Source organism: Haemaphysalis longicornis, unplaced genomic scaffold (assembly GCF_048455015.1).
Source record: "Haemaphysalis longicornis isolate Haplotype H1 unplaced genomic scaffold, Haemaphysalis longicornis Haplotype H1 scaffold_10, whole genome shotgun sequence".
NCBI classification, from domain to species: Eukaryota; Metazoa; Arthropoda; class Arachnida; order Ixodida; family Ixodidae; genus Haemaphysalis; species Haemaphysalis longicornis.
In genome coordinates this window covers 140,275,214-140,290,830 of record NW_027526204.1, presented here as the reverse complement: position 1 = coordinate 140,290,830, position 15,617 = coordinate 140,275,214, and the positions used below count along the sequence as shown (strand labels likewise).

Genomic DNA, 15,617 nt, shown 5'->3' with positions numbered 1-15,617 from the left:
TTTACACATGAACACCCACCAACCCTCCCAACTATTCATTTTGTTTCACTTAACTTCATTCGTGCTAAATCAGCAGTTCTCAAATACCACAGTGATGATCTCTGGGAATTTCGGTGGTTACACCTAACAACAACCATTTCTCCAGACCTTGGCGACGAGGCAAAACGTATGCTTTGTACGTTTGTCTGACTTCTCTTAGCCGGCCTTGTTATGGCTTACTTGCACAACGTCAAAGTCAAAACACAAAGCTAGATTTCAAAGTACAACAAAATAAGATTTTCGTGGGGGAAATCATCCCGCAAAGTTCTTCATATCATCTTAAGACATTGCTATTTCACACAGGACGAGTGTAGTTTATGATACTTTAAATTTGGTCTGAGCCATAGCAAGGGGCGAAACTGTGTTTTTCTTCATATTTTTGGGGGTGGGGGGTTGAAACTTCGGCTAGGGCTCCGCACGATTAATTCTTGTAATAAAAATTATTTGAACATCACCTCTGGTGCCGTCGATTTTGTTACATCCGGCCACTTGACGCTACTCTAAGTTTCAGTCCTGATACGTAACTCCTTATGTTCATGCATCCTTCATTCGGTACAGCGTGTTATTAGACTAGTTGGTGCATCATTTCAAGGCGTGAAAAAACTGCGCGTAAAGGACAAGACAAATACCTTCTGTCCCTTCTTTATTGTCTTGTCCTTTACGCGCAGTTTTTTCAACCCTTGAAATCATGCATCCTTATGTACGCTTCAGGAATCCTGTATTTCAATTACTCAATTATTCGATACAGGTATAAGCCGTTGTACGATTGGCTACAGGCTAGGTCTGTAGGTATTTCGGGATGGAACCCTGATTGGTGCATCGACGTGCGTTCTCCGCATACGTATCGCAGATCTGGCGGCGGGCGACGGAGCAGGTCTTCTACTCACTGGCCATCTCGTGGGGTGGCCTCATTATGTCCGGCAGCTACAACCCTTTCCGCCACCACATACAACTGTGAGCAAAGAACACGTTACTCAATTTTGGACAAGGGGAGAGCTATAGTGGTTGGGGCGGGATAACTTGGCCTTGTTCATATCTGGGGATACGCTAGGCTCTTTTTACTTCATTCAGAGGCCTAGCTACGCCATCGTCTCTTTTGAAGTTCACAAACTTTTATTGAACCAAAAATTAGTTAATCTCTTGACCCATGGGCTTCTTAGGGCTTCTTAGTCTAGAGGACTTGTTAGTCTAGAAGTCCCTGGGTGGTCGCTGCCTTAAGCACTTTTTTTGACCAGCTGAGGCTGATCACGGGGTCTGGGCTGGCTAGCATGCCTTCACACTGCTCATGGTTGAGAGAGGGGATAGAAGGGATATTTATAAGCAAGTGAAATATACAAAGGCTACGACGCTTACCGTTCCAAACTCAGACGTGATAGATTGCTTTGGTGCTCATCCCTTACAGTGGTGGGTCTTATTATTTTAGGAAAACGATTCCCGGTAAAAACAGTTCGAGAAAACGAGCACAAAAGAAAAACTAAGATGCAATTAAAAATAGAACTGACGTTAACAGTTAACCGTGTCTCTCCCACGTACCCTGACCACAACTTTTCAACGTTCATTCTTTATCTTCACTGCGCATGAATGGAACAACCTTCCCGCCAACATAGCCACTATTACCAGTAATGTCAACTTCGAGGGTGCCATTGAAAATGCTTATCTTTATTAATCGTCTTCTTGGTATATGTTGCCATACTGCTGGTGGGTTTGCCCACCCCTCATGTAATACCTTCGTTTACTTTTCATTTTGTTTGAGCGTTTCCATTAACGATTTTCTTTTCAATTGTATTTTTTTTGTCCGGACTCTGTTGGCAGCAATCTCTTGTTTTTCTTGTCCTTTTTTTTTTTCATTTTTCTTTTCATTTTTTTTTTAACGCTTCATGTTTGTCTTCTTCCTACTCTAACCCTGATGTCTGATATGCACCACTCATCAACGTAGTCACCCCCCATCTGGTGTAGCAAGCCTTGTCCCTAGCAGGGCTGACCTCACCAGTTCACATTAAAGAGCACTCTCTCTCTCTCTCTTAATAACTGAACAAACACAAACAAACAAACGAACAAACATATAAATAAATAAATAAATAAATAAAAACAGCAAACGTGTCTTGACGTATGCAAGAGTAGTGTTCAAGACTGCAAATTTCCTTCCTCAGATAGCCCGCACTTCATTAAAAGGAGGCCTCAAAAATATGAAAGTAAGCAATCCTGATGGCATAGTGCACCCATAATGGAAAGACACCCTACGGGAAGGCTTCCTTATGGCGAACCTGCTCATAACGAACGATATACACGTATAGCGGGACAAAACGGTGCACTTTGCTTCAGTTCTGATGTTACGGCCACAGCGCACTACTGTTTGAATTGCGGTAAAAGTAAGCATTTCTGTGAATAGAAAATGCGCGGGCCATCTTCTGCAGCGCAGCATGTTCAAGGGCGTGAAAATGTGGGGTGGCGCAGATAGGATAATTGATCTCTTCCCCTTCTGTTCCGTACACAATCCAGTGACGCGAGCATCGTGGTGGTTGCCGATCTGATAACGAGTCTTCTGGGTGGCATCGCCATCTTTGCCGTGCTGGGTCACATGTCCCTCGAGCTTCAGGTGCCTATCGAGGAAGTCGCCAAGGCCGGTGAGTTTGTTTCCTGGGCTGGGCGTTTTCTCTCTCGCTGCCAGTGTCCATGCACTTTGATTGTGGGTTCCACTGTGACGTTATGATGTGGGTTCAGTGGGTTGCACTGCTATGTTCCTCAGAACTTTGGGTCTCCATATATTCGGCTTTCACTTACCAGAAAATCTGTGCAATGTCAAGGTAACGTGGTGTAGTCAGAAGTTTTAACCAAATTAAACGAACCCAAGCGTGCTGCATGCACTGCTTGTCAGCTTGAACTTGTAAGACAAGCACGTGTTTTTTTCCCTGTGTAGGCAGGCAGTAATATACCCTCTTTCCCGTACGTGCTGCAGGTCAGGGCCTGGCCTTCGTCATCTATCCGGAAGCCCTAACCACCTTCTGGTGTCCGCAGCTCTGGTCATTCGTCTTCTTCTTCATGCTTTACCTTCTGGGCATTGACAGCGAGGTAGGTTGTGACCGTCGGTGCCTTTCAAACCCTTGAAGCAGCATCCTTCTTGGTTATACGACTGCCAATATACAGCTTAAGCAAGCAGCTTTCCTGTATACCATTGCTATCTGAAAGCCTTCTGGGGAACTGTACTGCGGTGAAACCTGATGCTTCTACTTTTGAAGAACGTACCCGCTTTCTACGGTAGCGAAGGTATAGAATTAATCAATGTGCGATTGTTATGATGGCTTATATGTTCCCTGGTTGTTATGAACAGCCACGCCATCTTCCCATCCGTGCTAGACATATAGAAAAACTGGGTGGGTATACTTCACGCGGTCATGAAGTGTATAGGAATCTCAAACTCAGGATAAGGAAATCAGTTTTCCTTTTTTGTGCTGCTGGTAGGGAGGAGCATGACTGCGGCGGGTTTCTTTGCAGTTAAAGGTAGCTGGTACAAACTGGTGCTTACGTTCATCGTTTATACTTTTCGCCTAAAGCGGGTGAACACCGTTTTCCCCACGTGTTGCTTCCCGTGCGCAATCGTATTCGAGCTTCACCTATCACGACAACGATCGCTATCCTCTACCCTTCAGGATTCACCAAAACTACACAACGCCATCTCTGTACGGAAACATAACTTGAAGAATCGAACAGAGTGACAATAAATCGCGGTGTTGTGGACTTCCTAACAGTTTCTGGTATTTGTATCAGTGTACAGCGGCCTGTCATCATTATCGTTTCTCTCGGCAGTTTCCCCTGCTGCAGACGACACTGACCGTGCTCTCGGACACGTTTCCCGTGCTACGCAAGCACCGGAGCATCACCGCACTCGTTGCCTGCACCGTCTGCTTCATCATCGGACTCTCCTGCGTCACTCAGGTAAAGTGGCGGGGGTGGCCAAGCACCGCACTTCTTCCCGCGTGGTTCCCATGCTTAAGTATAGTGCGTCGTGGGGCGTTGAGCTCTATGGGTTCAATATTCCACGCGCAGGCGGCAACTGCAGGCCATTCCGAAAGGGATGCGACCGATAGTGGCCTTGGTAGCGAAATTAAACAGAGTTGGCAATGACTCTTTTAAAGAATTTAAAATTTGGGTTCTGTGCACCGACGTTACACCTCGGCTACAAGGAGCAACGTGGTGGAGAACTACGGAGTTTTCTGGAACACCTATAGGGTGATGAAAGGGTTTATTCCTTACTACACAAAAAAAAACGACTGTTTTGACATGGATTGCACCCGGCCGGTATCAAACTCGCGCTCAGCAGCGCAACGCCTTCGTCACTGAGCGACCGCGACAGTAGTAAATGCGTCTTGCTATCGGCACATTCTGCTGAGCTGTTCAGAAAAGTAGATTTCTTCAATAGCGCCGTGTGCACAGGTAATTTATTTTACTGCAGCAGTTTTGATGTTGGCACGTATGTATGAAATGACGGCTGCTCACTAATATATTTTAAGTGGTCTAATCTTGGTGTAATCTTGGGTGTAAACATGGCGAGCACCCTTTGAGGCTGCTTTGGCTGAAAAATTAAGATTGTTTGCAGGAAAACGGTGCTTCGACAAAATTTTGCGGGGCTGCAGAGACAAACTGCATTACTGGTGCGCAATAGCAAGCATTGTTACAGCGATGTTCTCACGCATTCGACGCGCACAACAGATTCAGAAAGCTAGCAAATCGGCATAGCGCAGCAGGAAGGCGAGTATATACTTACGTTGTTTTACAAAATGTCTGCTGCCCTTGCTCTTACAGCCAGTAAAAGAGTGTCATTTGTAAAAGTCGTTTAAGATAAACCTCGTTTAAAAATCAATCAGATTTAAGTGCTTATTTTCATTCTATGTGTACAAGTTCTAGTACATAAAATGAAGTATGCAAGGTTACAAAAGCGTTCTATATAAAGGTGTACACAGAATTTGCAAAATTAGTTTTAATGTCATATGTCATGACCTTTATCAATCAACTGGTCAACACCCATGTCACATCATTCGAGCACCCTTCAATTTAATGAATGTACTAATGAAAAAGTAACTTTTTATAAGTAATACGTGACAAAAACACGAACTCAAACTCTAATACACTGAACAGATCAATTTACGGTTTCATGGCAGTTGAAGTACTTCAACAAAGATCATGGCGTTTTACTCACCAGAGGTTTACCTGGGCTATGTTGCACGCTTAGTGTAGGGCTAGAGGTTGATTCAAACCATCGAGATCGTTAACACATACTGAAATCTCAACTCAGAGACGTTTTTGTTTTTCGTCTCCGCCAGAACAACGGCTGCCGGGAATGAACACACATTCTTGGGTTAAGCAGCACAACCCCTTTACTACTAAGCCTCCGCGACAGGTCCATTAAATAGAAAGGCATGCTATCACCATGCTGTATATTTATCCGGTTCTGCAAAAGCACCACAAAACGCTGCATGTCGCAAGATTAGGGTCTGCACTTAGTTGTATATGAGCGCCAAGCGGGAACTCACGCGGCACCTCTGCTGCCTGGACACCCAGCTTTTCTCCCTCTGCCGTGACCTCGAATGTTGTGCGTGACGAACGTGTTCGCTCGCAGGGTGGCCAGTACGTGCTGAACCTTCTGGACACGTACTGCGCTGGCGTGTCGGCACTGTTCATCGCCATGTGCGAGGTCATGGCCCTCATGTGGCTCTACGGTGAGTTCGTGCCCCGGAATTTTTTTGCTCTCTTTCTCTTATGCGTGGTAGCATTCGTAACGGCATCTTCATGGTTTCGGGGCGTACGGTGTTCGAACGCCGCCTCTCCTTTCATAAGAAGCCAAGCCTGACAGCAGCTGTAAACGGATAGGGTGGTATGAAGATTCAAAGGTATCAGCGCAAAAAAAAAAAATACAGGGAAAGAGACAAGACGACAAGAACTGTTTTGTCTGCGCAGTACTTGTCATCTTGTCTCCATTTTTTCTTCTTCTTGAGCTGCTATCTTTGAACTATGTAGCAACACTCCCAACTTGCCACAGTAACCAGTACGAGGAGTATCATATTCTCTTCTTTTTTGGTATCCGTTACACAAAATCGCTCGCCGACCGTGTACGATGCCTCATAAAGGTATATTGTAACATCGCAGCAGGTATGTAAAGTTCGGGATGTGCCTTTGGACAATAAGTGTCATCGGTCTCCCTCTTGGCAGTACAGGTTTTTGCTACTGAATTATGAACACATTTGAAACCGGTAATCGCATTTTTATTTAGTTTAAAAACAAAATCGCTAACTCCGCGTAGTAATTTCGGGGGATACTATAAAATCCGGTTTGAACCCAAGGGAGCGGAATATACCGCATGGAGTTTCGTCTTCTGTCTGCGAATAGCGAAAAACTTAATTGAAATTGCTTAAGATTGCGGTCCGTTTCTCCTTTTTTGTGTGCTTTAACTCAGGCTGGAATCCTTGCCTGGCTCCAGCAAAACAGTTCGTCTACGTATTCTCCAGGATTTTCAAGAAGGAAGGGCACACTGTATAATTTATAAGCTGTAGTTCTAGCCATAACGAAGCGTTCAGCATCACAATGGTCGGGCTTAATATAGCCTTTAACACTTTTTCGTCTCCTGGAGCATTAGCACAGCTATGCAAGAGCTATGCCTAACGGCCCTATTAAACCGAAGTCGTATGCCAGCGAAATGCTGGTATACCAGCATTTCGCTTACGGCCTGTCCCCACTGCCATGATGTTTGTCGCCTCTTTGCTTTCGAACTGTATCCCTTTCGACGGTTTGTTCGCAGGCGTGAAGCGCTTCTCAAACGACATCAAGTTCATGCTGGGCAAGATGCCTCCCTGGTTATTCAGGTTCAGCTGGGCCTTCCTGTCTCCAGTCATCCTTTGTGTAAGTATCGCTGCGGCCGCGCCTTGTGTTCCCGGTAGTGTATCCGCTAGGACCAGCCGTAGCCGTGTTTGATTCCATTGCGTTCTATAGTCTTGACGACGCTTCCAGTAAAAGACTGCAGTTTTGGCGACGAGAGGAACTTTACCTTGCACGGCGCTCCCTTATACTGATGTCCCACAGCGAACTTCAATGTGTTATTCGCTTAACAAATTATCTGAAAGTAAAATTTTGAAGACATGGTAATAATTTAACGTTGTGTTGTTAGGAGTGTTGTGCACGGGGGGATGGGCAGTTACGCAGATACCATGCCGCGGCGTGATGCCAGAGTCATTGACACGGGAGGCTGTTTTCTGGTCGTTTGTTTTTTTATATTCATCCTTTCCACCGGTTTAACCCTTCTGTCTGCACTGCGGACCAGGTGGCTCAGCGTGTAGTGTAGTGAAGATGCACGGGGAAGAAAAAAAAATCATGAGTCATTACACTCTGAAGGCCGATGACTAGCAAAGTAAAAAGCACACGACATAAAGGAAACACAGAATTTAGAAAGGTTTATAAACAAGTTTTACTTGAGTGTTGACGTTGGCCACCCCTAAGAAAGACATACGTGCACGCGCACACGTTTATTTTGACAATAGCTGATCTTGAAACTGGCGCCTATCGATGACTAAGCTACTCAAAATGCGTAACCAAGTGATGAGATGTATAAGTGCGTTACCATTCCTTAAGTATGTATGAACTACTGTTCATTACATTATTGGGTCGAACAGGGTGATAAGGAAAGAGGTAGGCGAATACTTTGGTTCATTCCAACTATAAAAAATAATGACACGTATGTCTTTCTAGTTCGTGCCGCATTTATACAGAACAAGCTTGTCGTAATTTTTTGTCACACGTGCCATTTTTTGGAATCACCAAGTAATCAAGTGGACTCTAAGTTCGCATATTTGGACTAAGTCTGGACTCGTACTGACTACGTCCTAAATAGTCCTGCATGCTCTCTATTGACTTCCCGTCGGATGGAGTCCCGCAGCTCTTTGAAAAGTGTCTGGTAACCCTCTCCGCAAGAGTCAGGAGGGTGTTAATTTTATGGCAATGAATGACTCCTTTAAGGGAATCATTAAGAGTTCCCTTTTTAAGCGTGATTTTTACACTGACTCTTTTTCCTTTCCCGTTCCACTGTGCAGACGCTAGTGGTGTACGGTGTCGTGATGGCTGCTCCCATCATGTACAACAACGTGGAGCCGTACCCGGCGTGGGCCAACCGCGTTGGCTGGTTCCTCGCTTCGCTGTCTATGGTGCAGATCCCGCTCTGGGCGGCCGTGGCGCTGTTCAGGGCCAGAAAGGTAGGGTCGTGCACGACAGTGTACGTGGAAGCGCTTCGCTATTCGTTTTGCCGCTGCTGTTGGTGCTGGTGCCCCATATAGCAGTCAAGGATTTTCCACTTTGACTCCGAGAATTACACTAACACTACTGTCGTTTTAAAATTGAAATGTAACGACAATTTAACCCCCACGCCAAACTTTTCAAGGCTTGTGCGACGGAGCGGAAATGTTCTAATATGCTGTGGAGGTCATCTTTTGGTAGATGAATATTACCCTGTAGTTAGTAATATTGTTCTGAGGCGTTTGGACGCGCCCTTTCGCCAAACCTCGTAACAATATGATGCCACCTCATGAAGTGCTTTTGCGCGGTGTTGAGTGTTTACTTTAGGCCGGAACGTTCATGTCCTTGTGAACTGACGCGACATATTTCGTATGCACGGCCCACAACATCAGCAAGACGCGTTGAAGCCTTTAAACCGCTCCAAAGAATGTACGAATAATGAGTGTTGGGGTGAAGTTCCATGATCGCAATAAAGAAATGGGTAGACGTGATGGACAGTTCTCCGAATGCGCGTATGCTTCCATGCGTGATCTAGTCCACGCTAGACATTCTCGATTTGCCTGCTCAATAGAATTCTCGACTTAACGAACACAAGTATCATGTCGCCCTTGATCTACTATTGTTTGTTTTTTTGTCGCGTTTCGGAATCTACCTGGTTGTTGAAGCCAGTCTGTGCATGCTCTGGAACTATAAAATTAAAAAGCGACAAGTGGGGTGCGTGCATGTATTTTCTCTTCGCTTTGCGCTTACTTTTACATACTGTGTACCAATCTCTACACAATATCAAATTAAGCAACCAGCCGGATCTTTGCTTGCTTTGCGTCTATCGAGCCAGTGAATCTCACGACTGAAGCTGCCAGCTAATTCACGGGGAGAAGTAGAATTTAAAGCATGTGCATCGCACTCTACGCACATAGCAGGGAATCGCTCTTGCATCGCAGCACGTCACGTTGTGCCAGTCCCCTCTTTTGTTTGCGAAGTAATTACGACATTTCTGTGCCGATAGGCACTTCTCTTAAAAGCTTTGACCTTGTTTTTTTGGTTTTCGTGCAGAACATTCGTTCGGCCTTCGAGCCGACCGACTCGTGGGGTCCTGCAGAGAAGAAATTACTCCAGGAGTATCGGGCATCGGTGGCCAACGCCAGGGACAGAAATTGCAACGTCGCTCTTCGCACCGTCGCTGCCAATGGAGTGGCCTAACTTATTTTCTCTGCCTCTTGGGGACAGGCATTGTGAAAGAGTGGAAGCCACAGGCTCTAGCAACCACGCAAGCAGCGAGGTCATTCGTACGTTCTTACGGTGCGCATAACAATGCCGAAATACCTCCACCATGCCGGCTAGAAGGCCTTTGCCCTTCAGTGCGCGTAGCATGGAAGTAATGCCTCAGGTTCTAGAGCTTGAACCTCGCGTTCAAGCCCCCAATTTTTGCACTGCCATTCAGCTGCAATTTTACTGAGCCTAATGTAGTGCAATTGCATTATTTCTTGAATTGGGGACGTATTAGGTCGCATTTAGGTCTCATTAAACAGATCATCGCATTTCGCGACCTTCAATCATCTCGAAATATAACCCAGGACCTGTGGCTTCTGCTGCTTCATAATATTCCACCAGGACCATTTTTTCAGCTACTGTGAGAGTGGCATATGTCTATGCCACTCTCACCTTTACCTATTACCTTCGTTGCTGAAAATTGCAATCCCGCTTTCTAATTTGGATAAACCTTCTACTAGGAGTATAACAGGATAGCAGACGCATACTATCTGAAATCACACAAACCGGAACATATTTCGCCTTGTACATGCTTATCATGGCTGGGTGATAGCAAGCTATCAGCCGATAGCAGTCCCCTTCTTTTAGATCATCGGATGGCAGAACTTGTTCTATAAGTCATGGTTGGAAACTGGTGCCCCATTTAACATGACATGGGCTTTGTCATATTATATGACTTACTAGAATGACACAGTGCTTTCCTCGTCACGTTAGTGTTTAAGAAAAGCGAAAAGAATACAGAAACAAATAAGACATGAATGAAGTCTACATCAGAAATCTTGGGTGCTTTTCAAAGCTACAATGTCGCTGCACTTCAGGGGCGTTCACAGAAGCTACAAAGTGGTGTGCGTCAACGTTCGCGCATTCCGAGGCGCGATTCTGGGTTTAACTTCATATTACAACTAATTTCTATGCTTCGATGCGCAATTGTTCCTTGAATGCGAGGAGCCGAAGTTTTTCTAAACATTCTGTGAATGTGTTTTCCCCTCAAGTTCGCAGACCAGTAGGGCCCGAGATTCAGCAGTTATGTTATCGCTACGTCAAATGAAAATTCAAAGTGATCTCTCTATCAAGCTGAGGATACGATAAATGGAGATTAATCATAGCATGTCACAAATCAACTTTGGATATGCAAATATTAACCAAAAAAGAAACGAATTCCTGTGTGTCTTCAGAGTCTCGCCCTACAGGTCTTTGAATTTTGTATATTTGTCTTCTCTGAACACTTTCTCTTAATCTGTATTTTTGATGTCATGCTTGATCTCTCGTACACGTTCTGGTAGATTTGTATATATCAAAATGATGTGTGTGAGAGCAGTGTTCTTGGCACAAAATCAATTATTCACACGCCTTTACTGTCCGTTTCTTGAGACAAATGACCAATTGTGGCATCAATGTTATCCACAGTAAAAGGTAACAAATTTGTTTCTGTAATTCAGCCATGAAAAAGATTCAACGTCGTGTTCAGTGTATTCCGCCTTGTGATCAAACTTGTGTATACAGTGTTGTATATCCATGAAAGTACATCCTCATGTAATCTTAAGTGGGAACCAATGTGCTCACTAATGCGCTAAGATTCATGGGCCATTGTTAAGACAGTCAAACTATAGATCTAAATGCTAAGAACAATAAATTATATGTAGCAATGGCACCGCTGCATAGAAACTAATCAAGCCGTCTTATGATTTGTTTGGAACGTCTGCTCTAGCTCATGTTTTACCCAACACAATCTCTGCAGCTGGCCACACTGTTGTACATACATATACACGTTGCTGGCTGGCTGAACAAAACGAAAAAAAAAAAAAAAACAGGTGGTTTCTCTATACGTCTGAGAATTAATGAATCTTCCACGGTTAGGTCCGGAGTGGGCTGGTATTGCGCCCGAAATCGATGGCAGTTTCAGGCAATTATTAACTCTTTAGAATTAGTGCAATTTATATCACTTTCCCTGGTGCATGGAACAACACTGAGTACATTCGTGCCTGCTTCGTTTCTTCACTTCCCTTCCGGAAGTCTGCTTAGTGTGGGCACAAATCTCGCCATTGCGAGTCATTCGAACGGCGCCTTAAAATACGCGTAGAGTACAGATATGTATTTGTACAGCGCACCGAAGTGCGATCTCATTAGCCCAGTTACAACGCACAAACTGAATGTCAGTTTAGCTAAGCGAGTTCCCTTCAGGATACAGCGGCGAGCCAGCCATGGCCAGGTAAACAAACAGGGTTCAAACTGATCTCTGATAAAGCCATGGTCCGGTGAAGTTGACGATCATTTGATCGCAGGATCACCATGATGCAATGGACATGCACAGATATCACTCGATGATCGTTGTGTCGTTTGCAACAAGACGAATGTATCCTACGTTACAATGACTATTATGATGGTGGTCGGAATGGTTGCATGTGGCAATCGCTATGGGAGAAAATAAAGCGACACTTGTCAGAAATATATTGTCAAAGAAAAGTGGAGCTTCGCAAGCACACTACACATTTACTGTATGCGTGCAGCCCGCGTGAAATCTTTTTTTATTTTGTCAATACCTTTACATCTTTTAAACAGCGGCAACTGTAAACACGGAACTCGGCGGTCCCGCGACAGGCCAGGTTGCGCAGTCGATTAATGTGGTGATGATGACGCCAAAGTTTTCGCGGTAGCCGAGGGAAGGGGAGGCATCAGCGTCAGCTGTTGAGAGAGAGAGTTTGTCTGCTGGCTCGTTCAGTTTGAACCTAAGTCACCGGCAGGTCAGTGCAACGCACCTGCTGTAATCGTTTGCCAATTTCTAACAGTTGCAGCCGTGCCGGGCGTCGCTCGATGCAGCGAAGTGGAGAGTAAAATACTGGGCCAAGAGGTGTGAGGGGAAGTGGCGAGGAGGCAAGGAGCCGTGGAGCAGGTAGGGGGTGTGTGCATCGCAGCGCAGATGTTCGGGTGGGGAGGAGCACGTCGGGGATTGGCTGCGCCTAGCAATGACGTAAGCTCTGACGTGCAGGTGTTCTCGCCAGGCTAACCGCCATAGAAAATGCGAGGTTAAAGCCAAAGAAGGGCCAAGCTAGAGCTATAGAAAAGCAAACTTGAAGTTATAGGAAATGCAAAGTTAAAGCTATAGAAAAAGCTGAGGTAAAGCTAGTGGAGACCGCCAGCTCCGCTGTTTCTTCAGTCTCTGCATCTGAATTTTGAAGGGTGGCCAATTTTTTTTTTTCAAGCAAGAAATGTCTGAACTTTTGTATTTAAAATTACTTTTATTGTCCGAAACTGTGGTTTGCACATGTTGACATGCATGGTCGGGCGATTTCGTCTGGACGGGCGGCTGTTCCAGTTTTCTTCGCTGTGCCATGTATCAAGTTTCTAAACAGACTGCTTGCTAAGGTGTTAATCGTGCCAGAACGCACCTTTTGTAACATTTTGTCGAGGCATTATGAAGTGCCTAGAGAATACCGAATTACCTGGATTTTCTAAAAGAGGTTTGATACCAGCAACTTAGACCTGTTAGTTGGGATAGTAGCTTTTTGATTTCCTGCTTCCCCAAGCAAACCTTTGCGCCCAGTCCCCACCCCCCGCCCCACGTAAGGCCAACGCGTAACCGAGGCATTTGCACCAAATCATGAACACGGTGCATGATTTCTTAGTCATGCTTGATTTCGCGCATTCGCAGTGCGATCTTTGCTAGTTTGTGATTGCGCAACGGCTGTCGCACATAATCCATCATGTGTATCTGCGCCTAAGTGAAATGGGAAAATTGAAGTGTTTTGTGAAGTGGGAGAACAAGCCATGGTTTATTCTTGTCACTGACCAAGGTGCGTTACATGAAAAGAGATTTTATTTTTGTACAAAATGATGCCGCTGAAAGAAGAAAAAGCTTGTGGATGGGAGTTCTTGCGGCGTGTGTTCAAATTCATGATTCATAACAGTTATCACATATTCTCATGATGTCTTCAGCCCTGTATTGAGTGACCTCGATAAGTGAGTATGGTACATAAACTGCTAAGAAGCTTTCTTTGTTCTGTGATTCCTTGCTGAATTGCAGGCAAGCTTCCCTACGCAGCGATTCGAACTACAACTGCGCGGTGCAGCGACGAGAAACAGCTGTGTACCAATAAAGATGCATCACGCGCAAGCAAACAAATCAACGTGTGACTTTTATATCTGCCTGTCGCTGACTCCACAGTTTAACGGTTACATTTTGTCATTCATATTTTTGTTTCTTTCTCAAGGACTACCTTCTTCAGAGACTACCGTCAAGGTTAATTATGAAATTTCCGTTTTGACATATCAGAAAGACTATTCCAGTCTAAAATGACAACAGGAATACCGCAGAAGCCTTTCAAGAATTCCTGTCGCATGACAAAAAAAAACTATGTTGCGGCAACAGAAGCTCTATTGTTACGACACACGTTTTTGTTGTAACAACGAAGTCTCATCTAGTGAGTTAGTCCACTAGATGAGAAAGGAACGAACAGAGAGGTCGTAAATCTAATAACCCCGCCATCCTAACTAGTTTCTGATACATATATATACAACTGGAAGCATCCAGCCACGCCGCCTTTTACAAGGTCGGAGCCAGCGTGCCTGCGCACAACAGGTTTCGGGGCTTGTGCGCATGCGCAGTGGCGTCGACCCAATGAGTACCGAGGTTTTTTCGTGACAGAGAGCTCCGCCCTGGTCTGAGAACGCGTATACGCCCTAACGACTCTACCCGCGGCCTGAAAACTTTCGTTGAGGTTCAGCGCCATGCCACCAGGGTGAGAGGTGGCGTGCTAGTCGTCGCCCTCAGCGCCGGCCTTGCGTGGCTGCAACAGCATGGTGGTCATGCCCCCATGAGGGTACCTCCTGACCACCAGAAAGACCGCTCCCACGGCGAGTGCGGCGCCGATCAGAAGCATCATGATGCCCAAGGCCGCCATGCTGCCTGTTAGAACAGGGGCAAGAGGGATCAAGATTAAACGCCTTCATTTGCCTCTTTGAAAATGCGTCGCTCGGTGTGGAACCCCTGCTACCCGTCATTCCTGAGCACCTTGCTGTGTCCGAGCAGATAGCTAGGCTGGTCTCCTCTTTTAGTGCTAAAAATGGGTGTTATCGTGAGCTGTACAGACAAGGTCATGATTAAGTGCACACTCATCCTGTTTTCCGTCTCCACATGTCCCCTTATACCAAATTACGTTTTAATACAAGCTCACAGAATTATGCCTTCATCAGTAGTTTGGAATAGTCTGGTCTTGATCAATAAAACGGCGACTAGTTGGAGTTAACCAGATCGGTGTGGTATAAACACCCGCACGTGGTTGTCGGCACCGCTCGAGCAGAGAGCTTGAGCTAGCTTCTTTTTGTATATTTTAACAGCGGAGATTGTTGTGTTTTAACAGCGGTCAAGTCTTTTCGTCCGTGTGCTTAAGTTCGTGTGTCAAAAAGAGGTAGGGTGGTGTCGCAGAGGCGGGTTCCTCTCTCCTGCTATGAGAGGGAGCCTCCAGTTGCTGACGTTTAGCTGCCGATTTTTTTGCGCGAACCATAGAATTTGCGCGGCGACAGCGCTGCCGTTCTTGGGCAAGCGCCCGTTGACGTTTGAGCCCACACAAGAGAACCACAGCCCTGCTGTTTTATCAGATTTCACACTGAGTGGAACTGGGTTTAGTTTTTGTGTTGTGGCGCCTCACGGTGGCGCCGCCTTTAGGTTAAAGAACGCTCTAATGCTTGTTTACGTATTAAAATACTGCCTGAAATTTGCCTAAGATATGCTTTGCGCTATACAATGTTACATGTACGAGCCGTACCACCCAACCTTGTAATTTGCAGAAGTTTACCCTTCATATGCTGTGTACCTGGCTCTTGCGGCAGAAATGCTTTTGCAACGAATGCTAAGATTGTTTCGAAAGAAGGATGCGACGCCAAAAAAATCGACCCGAAAAACCTGCCGGTCTCTAAGGTACACTTCGCAACTAAAGTTAATGACAGGTTGCAAAAACTGCCCACTTTACTTAAGTCACCATAACCTTCTGATTCCATGTCGCTGCGTGTACACAAATGCACTCTTGCGGCAAGAACTC

General features: G+C 45.5%; 2 protein-coding genes across 3 annotated transcripts in view; one reads left to right on the top strand and one right to left on the bottom strand.

Annotated features, from left to right (window-relative positions):
* The window catches only part of LOC144159491 (sodium-dependent proline transporter-like), a 53,683-nt gene extending 39,981 nt beyond the window's left edge, over nt 1-13,702 (top strand). For both annotated transcript variants that reach the window (XM_077691012.1, XM_077691013.1), the window contains exons 8-15: nt 890-993; nt 2,539-2,663; nt 2,996-3,108; nt 3,844-3,972; nt 5,654-5,753; nt 6,830-6,930; nt 8,115-8,273; nt 9,367-13,702. In XM_077691012.1, coding sequence (XP_077547138.1) covers nt 890-993; nt 2,539-2,663; nt 2,996-3,108; nt 3,844-3,972; nt 5,654-5,753; nt 6,830-6,930; nt 8,115-8,273; nt 9,367-9,513 — 978 coding nt within the window. In that variant the 3' untranslated portion in view covers nt 9,514-13,702. The remainder of the gene's footprint in view (nt 1-889; nt 994-2,538; nt 2,664-2,995; nt 3,109-3,843; nt 3,973-5,653; nt 5,754-6,829; nt 6,931-8,114; nt 8,274-9,366) is intronic.
* Nucleotides 13,334-15,617, bottom strand: part of LOC144159492 (uncharacterized) — a 42,442-nt gene continuing 40,158 nt past the window's right edge. Inside the window, exon 17 of the mRNA XM_077691014.1 lies at nt 13,334-14,485. Within this exon, the coding sequence (XP_077547140.1) occupies nt 14,334-14,485 (152 nt within the window). The 3' untranslated portion in view covers nt 13,334-14,333. The remainder of the gene's footprint in view (nt 14,486-15,617) is intronic.